At 38.9% G+C, this 12,618-nt stretch overlaps 1 protein-coding gene across 3 annotated transcripts in view; it reads left to right on the top strand.

The window, feature by feature from the left end:
* UTRN (utrophin) overlaps positions 1-12,618 on the top strand; it is a 391,603-nt gene that overhangs the window by 167,967 nt on the left and 211,018 nt on the right. The window contains exon 1 of one of the 3 annotated variants that reach the window (XM_052784811.1): positions 3,344-3,921. The exons of the other annotated variants lie outside the window; for them this stretch is intronic. Within the exon in view, the coding sequence (XP_052640771.1) occupies positions 3,778-3,921 (144 nt within the window). The 5' untranslated portion in view covers positions 3,344-3,777. Of the gene's footprint in view, positions 1-3,343; positions 3,922-12,618 lie in introns of those variants that run through there. 3 annotated transcript variants of the gene reach the window in all.

The following is a 12,618-nucleotide window of genomic DNA, read 5'->3' as shown; positions in this document are numbered from 1 at the left end:
AACGTATCTATATGAATTTAAATGAAACAAGACAGTTTAAAGTATCTGATAGCAAGCTACTCACTGTAACCATAAGGAAGAGAACAATATATTGTGGAAGCTTGTGTCTGTTGAAGATGACATGTCACTAACCAATGTTTATATGATTCTGGTCAGTCAGGTAACTCATGCTGAGACTAGTTTGTAATGGCAACACCTAGAAGTTAATATTATACTTTTCTATTGGCAAAAAACTCCAAACAAGTAGTGTAGTGGAGGTGGAAGAGCTAGAATGGGGCCACTGGAGGCTAACAACATGAGGCAGTGCTGTGCGTAGACTTATTTCTGCATTACTTTGCCTTCTGTGTAGTCAATCACACCAAGATAAAGCTGTTATTTCACAATTTGCTTGTTGGCTCTGTGCAGCTGTGAAGCACCTTGATCATGGAAGATTGTTCGCCCTTCTTCATTGTACTGCAGTCTGGTTAAAATTGCCAGAGTTGTGCTGTGTGAGGGGAGAACTGCTGGGCAAGACTGCCTGCTGTGTGGAGAAGGTCTATGGTCAACCAGCTCTTGACCAAGCCCATTGTCCTGGCTTGTAACCACTGAGAAGGCAGATGTAGGTGCTTGGGCATGGCCTCCCCTTGTTCAGCATCCCGTTACCTGATACTGTCCATCTTTTTCTGTGACTGTATGCTTCTACACACTGTGCGCGTGAAGCATAATCACTTAAGTTACCCATGACTTTACATAATATTGTGAGCTTTTTTCAACTACCAAAGGAAGTACAGCATGTCAAAGACTATCATAGCATAACGGCTTCTGAAATGAACTTTGTTCCCTACTGTCTTTCAGTCACACTTTAAATATAACTGAAGACATTCATATCATGACACTGGCAAACACTCAAAAAATCAATGTTTCTGTTTTCAAATATTTGTTGAGATAAACTTTTGAAAACAAAATGAAGCTCTAATGTCTTGCTGTACCTTAAAAAAATCCAGCCCACTCCCTTGCAAGTTCTTAAGCTTAATATCTGATTAAATAAAGATCATTTCCTGTTCTTCCCCTGTTGAGTGGTATAAAATAACAATGTTCTTCTCTTTGTGCTTTGAATATGTGAAGAAGTATTTCTTCTAAATGGTTTTGAGAAGAATGCAGGGCTTGTGACTCTCTGCTCTATGTGAAGATGCCTCTGCCCCCAAGGCCTGTGCATTGAGTAAAACTTTACTATGAGTTTAAGGTGTGATAAATTCTTGGTGAAATATGTGCTGAACATAGACAAAACATGATGAATTTTTGTTGTTATATGTCATGTGTTTTTCAAAATAGGATCATCCATTAAACTGACATCTGTGTGTGCATGGGAGGACTGTTCTCCATTACATTTTGGGGCTAACTTGTTTGGCTGCAGCTCAAGCCACTCTACAGTGGAATCAGTGATCTGGGCACTGTTGAAGCCTTTTTTTGCCTTCCATTGTGACATCTGAGGCCAGCAGCAGTACTATGTAAATAATGCAAACTTTGAGTGTGGTAATAATTTCTTTTTGAAAAGGAGGAAATTCACAATTATCACTCTTTCCAATTCATTCTCTCAGTATCTAAATGTTGCAGATGATTTTCCTTTCAGGTTAGTGCTGAAACATTCCAGTCTGTTGCAAAATATTTAGCAGCCACCTGAAAGAGGTTAAAACCTAATTTGAAGCAAGATGCAGCAAATGAGCTAGGAAATAGTAAGAAGTAATGCTGGGTCAATGTGTGTGAAGTCTTGTGCCTGCAGATGTAAAGGTGGTCAAAATAACTTGAAAGTTTTGTTTTACTGTAAATTAAAATCAACATGACTAGCGGTGGGGTGTTCGTTTGTCTCACTGCTTGATTCAAACTTGTCTACTAGTTGGGAAGGAAAAAAGCAGACCTGAAAGAAGGCAGGTGTGGACCGTGGGTTCTGTCTTACACAGAAGAGGTTTGACCTCTTGCACAGTGATTTCTGAATGCCTTTGTGTTTTTGGACTTGTGCTGCTTCAAAGGCTTCTTCAAAAGATGTTTGGTAACAGCATGTCAGCTAATGAGGGTAGGCTAGAGCTGGTAGGTTAAAGAAACAGGCTTGTGGTGGGAGAGAAGGGTTGATACAAGTCAGGAGCAATGGAGTACAGGGGGGTGGTTCAAATAAGCAGTGAAGGTGAGGAAAGAAGGTGTCTGGCAAGGTGGAGAATACAGGTGGTAAGATTTCTGTATACAGAGTGGAATGAAGGCTCTGTTTCCTCAGAATGATGTTGTCATTGGTGCTGGACAGATCAGGAACAAAACAGAGTACAGGTAAAAGGTGTTTACATTGATTCAGTTCTAAAAATAAGGATGAAAAGGTTTTGTTAGCGGAATTGGATGGGAAAAGTTTTTAAATCTGCTTTATGAAGAACCTGCACCTGGCATTCATCCCCTCAGATGGAAAGTGCTTGAGAAGAGGCAAAGCAGTGTATAATGCACTGGCATCTAAGCGATGCATTATCTAGGATCATATGAACTTGCCGTGCTACCTGTAGTTGGTGCCTCCATACTGTGCTGATTGATGTGCTTGAAAAGTGTATGTACCTGTTCATGTGGCAATATGCACATTAAATAATACAGTTACTTGTAATGGTGTCTACCACATACTGTGTTGATAATGGCCTCCCTGAACCTTTGCTACAACAGCCTCTCTAATACAGATTTAAGTAGATTCATCATAGTACCTTTGGAAGTAATAAGAAATAGCTGTCTCTTGTTACGCTGCAGTATCGCCACACCTAGGGGTATGTTGGCTGTATTGCATTGGGAGTGCCTCGCTGGTAGCAAAACACTTCCATGCTCTTGAATGTCCTACTGCCATCCGTAGATGGCTTAAATAATTCTGCTTTGTCATGGGAAAAGCATCAAAATGGTATTAGCTCTTTGGATTCAAGGATGGCTAGGAAAAGGGGTGATGGTGCAACTGTATGCTTTTAATTTGTCAAAACCCTATTCTTTCTTGTCCTAATAAGTCATTCAGGAAAAGGTTTTAATTGGAAACAGCTCCTGAAAAACATTCCTACTTTGTGGTGCAAGTGAAAACCTTTGAGGTCCCTTTGACTAAATTAGCTTTAAGAGAGTTTTCATAGCAGAGGGGTTTACCCCCTGCAGTTTTTCCTTTTGTATTGGGTAATCTAGTTTTGAGAAGCTCCTGTATGATTTATTAGCCTCTAACATATAGCTGATATAATTAGGGCAGGTATTCCTCTGCTCCTCTCTCAAGATTTATAACAGAGTCTGTTATTCACTCACTCTCCATAGCTCTGCCAGAGCTGCGTTCAGTCTGAGAGCGAGAGCATCCTTTCCCAGAGTGAGGGAGCAAATGCTTGGTCTGCCGATAGAAAGCAGCTACTAGGGGAGAACAACTGTTGTGATACACTGGAGCCGTCTTCCTGAAGGAATTCCTTTTTTGTTCCTGCAGCTTTCAGGCTTAAATTAATAACCCTTCCTGGCTATTTAGTGCACTCCTGAACGGTGGCAGACACTCGGCTGCTCAACAACTTCATTTACACTCTGCACAAGCAGACCTGAGCAGTACCGGTTAGAGGGATCTGTGAAGGCTGTTATTTTTTTATTGCATTTGTTTCACGGGGTTATTTTGGGAGAGAAACTTATGCTGTATCAACCTCCTTTGCCTTTGAAACGTATAAAGCCTGTGGCTCGCAAAAGCAGTCCTGGAAGAGAGCATGCTCAGAAAGCTGGCAAATCATTGTCCAGTGACCGGGAGGAAATGATAGTTGCTCTTCATTTATAATGCAAATTCTGAGGTGTCTTCAGAAGTGTGGCAAACTTAAAATGATGGCTGTCGTGAGAACATCTCTGCAGAAAGTTGTGGTGTTGTTGCATCGTTTACAGAGGATGGCGGTTTCTTCTCCCCGTTACCAGAAGCTTTGTAAGGTAAGAAACATAAGCCCTAAATCTTGAGAGTCTCTAATGCTAACTCTGTTGTCTTTCTGAGATAAAAAGAAAAGAAAGTAAGAATGGGATGAGCCTAGATATTTTGGGCAGTATCTAGTGTGTTTTTAAAGCCTGCCATGCTCTCGTGTGTGTTTTGTTAAAGAATGCAATACAAAACCCCCCTGTGCTTGTCAGAGGGATACATTCTTTAAAAAAAGTGCTCTCTTGCCTGCCATTTAAGTGTCCGGAAGGAAACTGTTAACGTTGAATGATCTTTTGTAAAATACTACCACATCTCCTTTTCCAAAGGAGTTGGTTAGTTTGTGGTAAATGCAGTACTTTAACTCCTGGGTACCCATTATGTAGAATAACTGCATTCTTCTATGCCCAGTGTTTTTGCTTTTTGAGCTTTTTGAAACTTTTAATTAGGAATGAGTTCAGCAGATTAATACGCAGCCATGAAACTTTTGACTTCACCTGCCTGTATTTATAGAGTTCTTTCAGAAATAAAAAATAAGGAAAAGTTGGAGGAAAAGCATGTTGACATAGGCTACCACTCATATTGGTGTTTTTGCTGTTACCTGTTTTGGTGGCTGACTATTTCTGCTTCCACCAAGACTGTGTTTACTTTTTTTTTTTTTTGCACAGGTTCTGCAGTTCAGAACTTTAATACTGTGGTAATTATATAAGCTACCTAGTAAAAATCATTTTTTTAAGTAGGTTGATCAGTCAACAGATTAAAATAAATAAATAAAAAAAATTCAAACTGGTCTGTAAAGTCCACAAGTTAATACTGCTGCAGTGTTGGTGCTTGTGTGGAATGGTCATACTGTGCTGTATTACTGGACTTTAATATAAGGATCCTACTTAGTAACTTTGGAAAAATATAAAATTGGAGAGGCCTTCAGCTGTATACTGACATAACCTTATAGAAATTCTATTTGGCTGCCTTTGAACTTGTTTTTTTTAGTCTTGCTGCTTGTGATACTTTAAAACTGTTTGTGTGTTTCGGTGAAACTACACCCGAGTTTTGCGTACAAGGTGTGTGAAAACCAAAGTGCGTGACCATGTCTTGTTTCGATGATAAAGCAAAGCCACTGTCACTCACCGTACTTGCTTCAATCTGAAATGTGTATTCTATTGTAAGAAATACAAAAATGACATCAAGTAAAAGGGATCCCATCTCTATAGTAGAGTTTGGAAGTAAGAAAAGGGTATAATGCGGTATCTGGTTCATAATGGTGAAGCTTGTAGAGGAAGTTCTGGCATATGGGGAAAATCACATTGTTTTCAAATGGGTGTTTCAGTGTGCTACTGTTTATAAAGCTGTACTAAGACATGTATCTTCATTATGAAGAATGATAGACGGTTTGTATGCATACAAGCTATTTTAATGAGCATGCCTCAGTTATTCTTGTCTTTATCAATTCTATCATTAAACTGGCCTGTTAGCTTTTGTGAATAAGGCAATTTTTTTTTCATTAGTGTAAAGACATGGTTTTTAATTGTCTTTTCACAAGCACTAGGAAATTAAAAGTGCTTTAAAACCTATTTAGTCACATTTTTGTGTATAAGCTTGTTTGTAACAACATTTGTCACACAAGAACTCTTTAGTGACTCTTGCAGTAATAATTATTTGTTAATTAGGCTGAGAGCCTAGTAAATGATTGGATACTTAATTTGTTGAGTTTAAATCTACCCAAGGGTAGTAAAAATCTTCTCAAAGGCTGTTATTAAAATATATTTTCTGATTGAGAATCCATGCAGCGATAGCCTTGGGAATTTTTGCATAGCTTAAAATTACACATTGTATGTTTTTCTGTTTGTTAAAAAGTCATGCAGCTTAGTTTTTTCAGATGTCTGTGCTTAGTTTACTAAAAGTAGAATTGTTGGTCTGCCTGTAGAGTTAAATCCGACACTTACTGAGGAAAAAGGAATCATTTACAATCCCAGTCACTTCCAGCAGGTGTCAATGTAAGGCAATGATATATGGGAGTCTGGTGATGGAAATGTTAATACTTTGATGAGAAAATGGTATGGAAATTACAAATTAAAAGCAACTATGACAGCATGTCAGGGAGGATTTCTTGTAGTGCTCTGTATACTTCTGTCTTCGGAATTTCACAAGTTCGTACATGTCTTGTGAACTCTACTGATACACTAATATAGTTCAGTTCTGCCAAAGAGACGCTACTTACTATACAGTATATGAATTTCTGCATTGTGTACATGGTAGTTGCTTTATGAACTAGCATCTAAATGTTTCATGTGAAGTGTCCTCTGAAGCATAACGGAGTGCGAATGAAATAAACGTGAAAAAAAGTGCCAATGAAATTCTTGAAGTTAGTATTTGCTTTAAACTGCAGTGTTTAGAAAAGAATAAACAAGGCTTTATTATTGAACTGTACTGGGGAAAGTCATAATTGTTCCTCTTATTAGCAGCTTTGTGTAATAGAAGTACTCAGCAGTCATAGTCTTCATTTTGCAAATTTCTTAAAAGCAGAAACAAAAATAAACACTTTGACATATTACTGCATTGCTGAAAAATAGGAGATCCAAGGTTTAGGGTATTTCTTCTTTTGCTGCTTTTTATTTCCTTGATTTCTTCATACCAAGGTGAGTTTTACCAGATGTAACTTTTCACTAGTATTGCTATTTGATTCTTTTACACCGAAATTAGTGGCATACTGGGGCAAAATGTGTACACTTAGCATTATGTTGTCAGGACAATGTGTAATAAGTCTTGCTTTATTGTTGTTAGCAGCTTTTTGACACTCAAAGTGAACAACCAGAAAAATGTTTCATAGGGGCTGTCATCTGCTCTGTGTTCTTGCTAATATGGGATTGTTCCTTAAAGAATGTCTTCTATTAGGTATATCCAACTAGCTCAGACAAGAGTGAATTTAGAATTCCATTGGGAACAGAAAAAATCATGGTAAGGTACAAATCGATAGATCTCTTCTGAGAGACCAGAACTACAATATTACTTATGAAAATGAAGGAGAAAATTGGGAAGCTTTCTCTAACTTCCCTGACAGAAGTGAAAGAATAGTGCATCTCTGTCAGATGGGTAAATGATTACCTTGAAATATGTATCCTGCTTGTGGAACTTGACTGGGGTATTTTTTAAATACATTGCTAGCATTCAGGGACTGGGGCATTCATCCACTGGAGAACAGACTGAGGAAAATAGCTAGTAGCTGAGAGTATTTTCTTATTTCTTTTGTGATGACTTCTTGAGAAGAACCCTCTTTAAAAATAAATAATCAACCCCCTTCATATAAAATACTTTAAATCTCAAACGCGATCCAACATGAGTCTTCACTCTTGAAGTGATACATGGTAATTTAGGTGAGTTCCTGACTTCCTCAGCTGTGAAGAGAAATGATGCATCAGAAACATGTATCTTCTGGTCCTTTTTTATGAATACTTAACTTAAAATGCAATTCTCTCATTTTCTGCTGTTTCATTTTTTTATGGCTAGTGTTAAATTTATAAAACCACAGGGAGTTAAAAGCACAGTGAATGCTTGGGTCAGCCAAAATACTCTTTTGCTGTGATACTGGTGATCACATTCCAGAGGATGTTTACATTATGTTGAATTTTGAGAGCAGCAGCAAAGGCTCTGTTCCTATGAAGTTTTGAAAAAATGTGAAGGTCATGGGGTGGTGGGGCAAAAAAGTGTGAAAGGCTGTGTTGAGAAATGAGTAGGTTAATCCTGGTTACAGTGAATTCAACGAAGATAAGTTTTCTAATGTCTACATGACTTGAAGTTGATTTAGAAAATAAATCATTGGCACTTGATCACTTTCAGGTATGAAATACAGGGTAATCAATTGTGGATGAAGAGGAGGCATTACAGCAGCGACGTAGTACATATGTATTGGGCAGTAGAAGTGAGAACAAAATTTAATTTTCGAAGCATATCCTGAAGTAGGCTACTATATTAAGCTAGTTGTTGGTTGGAAAATGAAGCAGTGCCTTTGTTGTCAAAAGCATTGCTAAATTATGCAGACAGTTTCTATTTTTTTAGATGAGAAAGTTAAGTCTGGAGTGCTTGATATTGTTCTAGTTGTATAAGGGACATTCTAAATAGATCTAGATCTACCATAAAACCTTATAGAAGGGAGGAGGCCAGAATTAAAGGGAACTTTGGATATAATGACTGTTATCTACTGAAATACAAGGAGGCTAAAAGTGCACCGGTGAAAAAAAAAGGCTATTTTGAAACAGTAGATTTAGTAAATAATATCTAATGATCAGCATCTCATGAGTTTAGGATTTACTGCTTTAGAAAACAACTGAGAAGTGTAAATTGTAACCACTCCACCTCCAAACATCCACACCTTGTTTGTGTTGAAAATGACTGTAGAAGAACTGGCATCTGTTGTGATTTCATGAGATAATGTATGCACAGGAATGGGATGAAACATGACTTGGGTGTATGGTAAGCAGAACATGCTTAACGTACAGCTAATGAGGACTTAGAGAGCTTAAAGTGCAACATGGTGTTTAGTGACTGAAGGGACAAGAAAACCTTATCATTTGGACAAACGTGAATAGGCTAAGAATGCACATAAGTCAATGATCATTTAAAATGAATGAGATGGACATCATTTCTTTTTGGATATGGATTAAAAGTTGGAAAGCTGAAAACTGGTGGGAGAATACTTGCAATGATAGACATCTGGAAGTCTTGGGAGATGAAAATTGATTTGGTACTGGCATTTATTATAGAATAATCACAGTAACTACAGAAGCAATGGAAGGCTGAAGGGAGAAAGTTTTTCTTGGCTTTTAAAAAAATGAGGTAGGTGAAGCCTGGAAATGGCTATCCAGTAAGTCAAAAGACATGAAAACTAGAAATATGGACAACAAATGAAATTCAAGTTGTAAATATAATAGCTATAATGGAATTTAATTCTCCATTGGTTTCAGATTGCACCTTCGTATGCAATTTATCAGTGACAGACAAAGACAGCTAGGGGCTTTGGTTTGTAGGCAAGATGTCATTTGTTAACTGTTAGCATGTTTTGGATTAATTCCCTTTAGAATTTTGGCAGGGATCTGGTAAAAAAAAAAAAAAAAGCAGTGGAATATCAGAGGGATATTTTTTGATGAACCAGAGAGACATGAGATTCTGAGAACTCCCCTCCTCTTTCTGAGGATAGGATAAGTTGATTCATGAAGACAAGTGATTGCCAGAGATGCAGAATCTGGTTGTGACTGGAGATGGAGCTGAGAAGAATGGGCAGAATTCCAAGGAGAAACTTGTAGGTAGAGTATTCTCTTGATAGTCAGATTTAGGAGCTCACTACATCTTTTTTCCCAAGAACCCATGTGTTCTCAGTCCTTAAAGAAAATGTTTTAGTAAGTCCCCAAGCAATGGTTTAGTTTAAGCCATTTCCAAGCATAAAAGAACAAGGTGATTGTGAAGAGCCAGTGCCCAACCTGATTGCTTTCTGCAAGAAAGTTGCTGCTGTGTCTTTGGATGGAGGGAAAGCAGTAGTATTCCCTGATCTTGACTTTAGAAAGACATCTGACACAGTCTCTGATAGTCAATTTGGGGGTATATGGCCAGGACACATGAGCCAAAAGGTGGCAAGAAAACTGGCTGGACCATTGGTGTTTCTCAAGGGTTGGGACTGAGACTGGTACTGTTTAGCATTGGTATGAATGCGAACAGTGCGACAGCGTGTACCTTCAGCATGTTTGTGAATGATATCAGATTGTGGAGGCATAGTCAATATGTTCCCATTCACTGGGGCCTCAAGAGGGAGGGATTGGCTGACAGGAATCTCATAAAGTTTTTAAAAAACAACAAAAAGACCCCAAAGCAAATTCTTGCGCGTGAGAAGGAGTAACTCAGTGCATTGGTACAGGTGTGAGCAAGATCGTAGCTATTGGGTAGGAAGAAGTGATTATTCCTGTCTACTTCGCACTCATGAGGTCATGTTTAGAATACCATGTTTGGTACCAGGGGTTTCCAAATGCTGTCACTGCCTACCTCGTGGGTTGTTGTTACAGAAGATGGAGATGGAGCCAGGCTCTTCTCAGAGGTGCCCTGTGAAAGGAAAAGAGGCAGTGGGAACAAGCTGCAGCAGGGGAATTGAGTGTAGGGGCAACAATTCTGCACAGCAAGTGTAGCTGAGCACTGGTGTGGGCTGCCCAAAGAGGCTGTTGGATTTCCATCTCTAGAGGTATTAAAAACTGTAGTGGATAAGGTCCTTAGCAGCCAGACCTAGCTTTGAAATTGGCCCCTGAAATTGGCAGGGGGTTTGACTGTGTGACCTCCAGAGGTCTTCCAACTTGCAATTTTCTGTGATACTTTGTGCTAGTGCCCTATTAGCTTATGAGTGAAGACTGAAATAGCCAAAACTATAATGCAGCAGTTTTCAGCTGTGACTGTTGCCTACTTCCTATCAAAAGGAACTTCATGTTTTTACCCCATGTGAAAAATTCTTAGTACTCTGCTGAATTTTGGTCTCTATCTGGGCCTGCTATGAGTCTGCTGTACAGCCATAGTACATGTTCATTTGCGAATCCTTTTGCTGTAGTGTAAATTCAATGGTAAAAATATGGTACAGTCAGGCATTTGGTGCATATCTGAGTTTTGTGGCTGTGATGAGAAGGCACTTTAATATAGTGTAAAACTTCCTGTCATCTAACCTGGCCCTCCCCCACTTACTTCTGCATTTTCAGATGATGTTTTCAAAACTCAAAAAGAAGAACATGCCACTAGCCCATTTCAGAGAAAGGTTGTGCACATCTTGAGTAATGAGGCTGACCTAAACGTAACCATTTGTCTAATTATCAGTGCCAAATGAAACTGTATAATAAATGGGTACTTTATTGTAAACCCTTTTTTACAGAAGACTGTGCTCTCTAGTGCTCTGTGTATGTATCGGGCTTCTCTAGAAATAAAATGGTTTCTCTAAGGTGAGAGGACAAGAAGAAACAAAATGGGAGAGGACATAAAGCTTCATAAATCCAGTATTTTTAACTGCTGCACGAATCATTCCTGTTTGCAAGCAGAATGCAGCTTAACAGGAGAGAAGATAGGTTCTAAGATATAACTTTTTTTTTTAATAGCATTTCAGCAGTATTTTGGAAGGGAGGAAAGGAGGAGAGAGAGATGAGTGAAATATTTCAGGACATGCTTTTAGAATCCTCTTACATTTAAAGGCAAGTCTGATTTTTTAGCTGCAAATATTTTGCTATTGCAGCGAGAATGAAAATGAGTATAAAATATGGGGTAGTTCTATTAAGGCATGAATGTAGGATTAATGGGAAAATTGACTTCCATGAACTTCACGTGTTTACAGGAGCTGGATCAATATTTGATATATGAGACCATCTTACTGTAATATTTTACCACAGTGCTTTTTGATTGCTGCCATTTTTCAGAGAGCAATTTTTTTTTTCCTCTTTCCCTTAGGGCTCAACTACCCTGCCCAAATTCATGAAGTCCTGAAGCAGTAAAACAGGTGCCTAAAACAGCATAGTACTTCACCAGTTCCCATCTAAAGAACTGACTGTCTTTCTCATCTCCTGCCTCATGCAGATCGTCCGAGCTTATTTTTAAGAAACCTGCGCTCACTATGTAGCTGGGAAAATAGTGCTGTTTGAAGCTGTCCTGTTGCTGCTAGTCATCAGGGACTCTGGAATAGTTCTGCCCTCCCTTTTGCCTTCCTCTCTGTTTTTAATCAAGACAAACTGCTATGAGACTTCATGTTCCAAAGTTGCCCTGCAAGCTTCCTATTTCATATCCCCTGCTTGCAGACCTGTGTGGCTCTCTGGCTGCCCTGTGATGTTTTCATGCCGGGCACTCTTGATATACTTTGTTGCAAAGCATTTTACTTCCAAGCAGAAGTAACTTAGGCAGTCCTGCATAGCTGGGAAATTGAATGTGGGTGGAAGATGTCAATGGTGTTCCTGATAATTGATGTACCATGTTGTGCTACAGAAAGCAATTCTTCATAGTCGTAGTGAAACTATATTTACTGCTGGTTTCTGGTGTATGGTAAATACGGTAGGTGCCGCAAGTGAAGTAACAAGTGGAAATGCTGCTGATGCTGTAGATGCTCCTCAATTGCTGATGAGCTCTGTATCTACAGGCCCAGTGTTGTGCTGACAGGGGAAGTGCTGGCTTCTCTGCACTCGTGTTTCAAATTTCTGACCTGAAGAGAGCATCCTTCCTGGGGAGAGGCGGAGACTTTGGTTTTCAGTGCTTGCTCAATTCTTGGCATTTAGGCTGAGACTGCTGACCAATTAGTGCTAATTGTGCTGGGTTTCGGGATGTGGTCCTAGAACAGTCATATGAGGTCACTGCTTTCTGTCACCTGCCATCTTTGGACTCGGTTTGAACTATGCTTTTTTTCTTTTCTTTCTTTTTTTTTTTTTTTCCTTTTAAGGAAGAATGCATTATTAACCCTGAACTCATCAGTCACCCTTCGTGTTTAATTTTGAATGTTCCATATCAAATACTGTAACTCTCTTGGTTAATATTCTCTCTTATTGTTTGCTGCAAAGAGAAGTATTCATTTTCTGCAAGTTCCAACACTGCAAACTAGTGCAAACTAGTTGAAACAATGTCTTTCTCCTCTTTCTGTTACTGAAAGCAAATTTTAAACTTCAGATTTTAAATGAAAGTTACCCCCTTCTTAATGTTTGGGTTCCTCTGAGATTAGGATGGAG

Source organism: Harpia harpyja, chromosome 4, assembly GCF_026419915.1.
Source record: "Harpia harpyja isolate bHarHar1 chromosome 4, bHarHar1 primary haplotype, whole genome shotgun sequence".
Lineage (NCBI taxonomy): Eukaryota > Metazoa > Chordata > Aves > Accipitriformes > Accipitridae > Harpia > Harpia harpyja.
The sequence above is the reverse complement of the archived record's forward strand: the minus strand, read 5'-3'. Positions and strand labels throughout refer to the sequence as shown.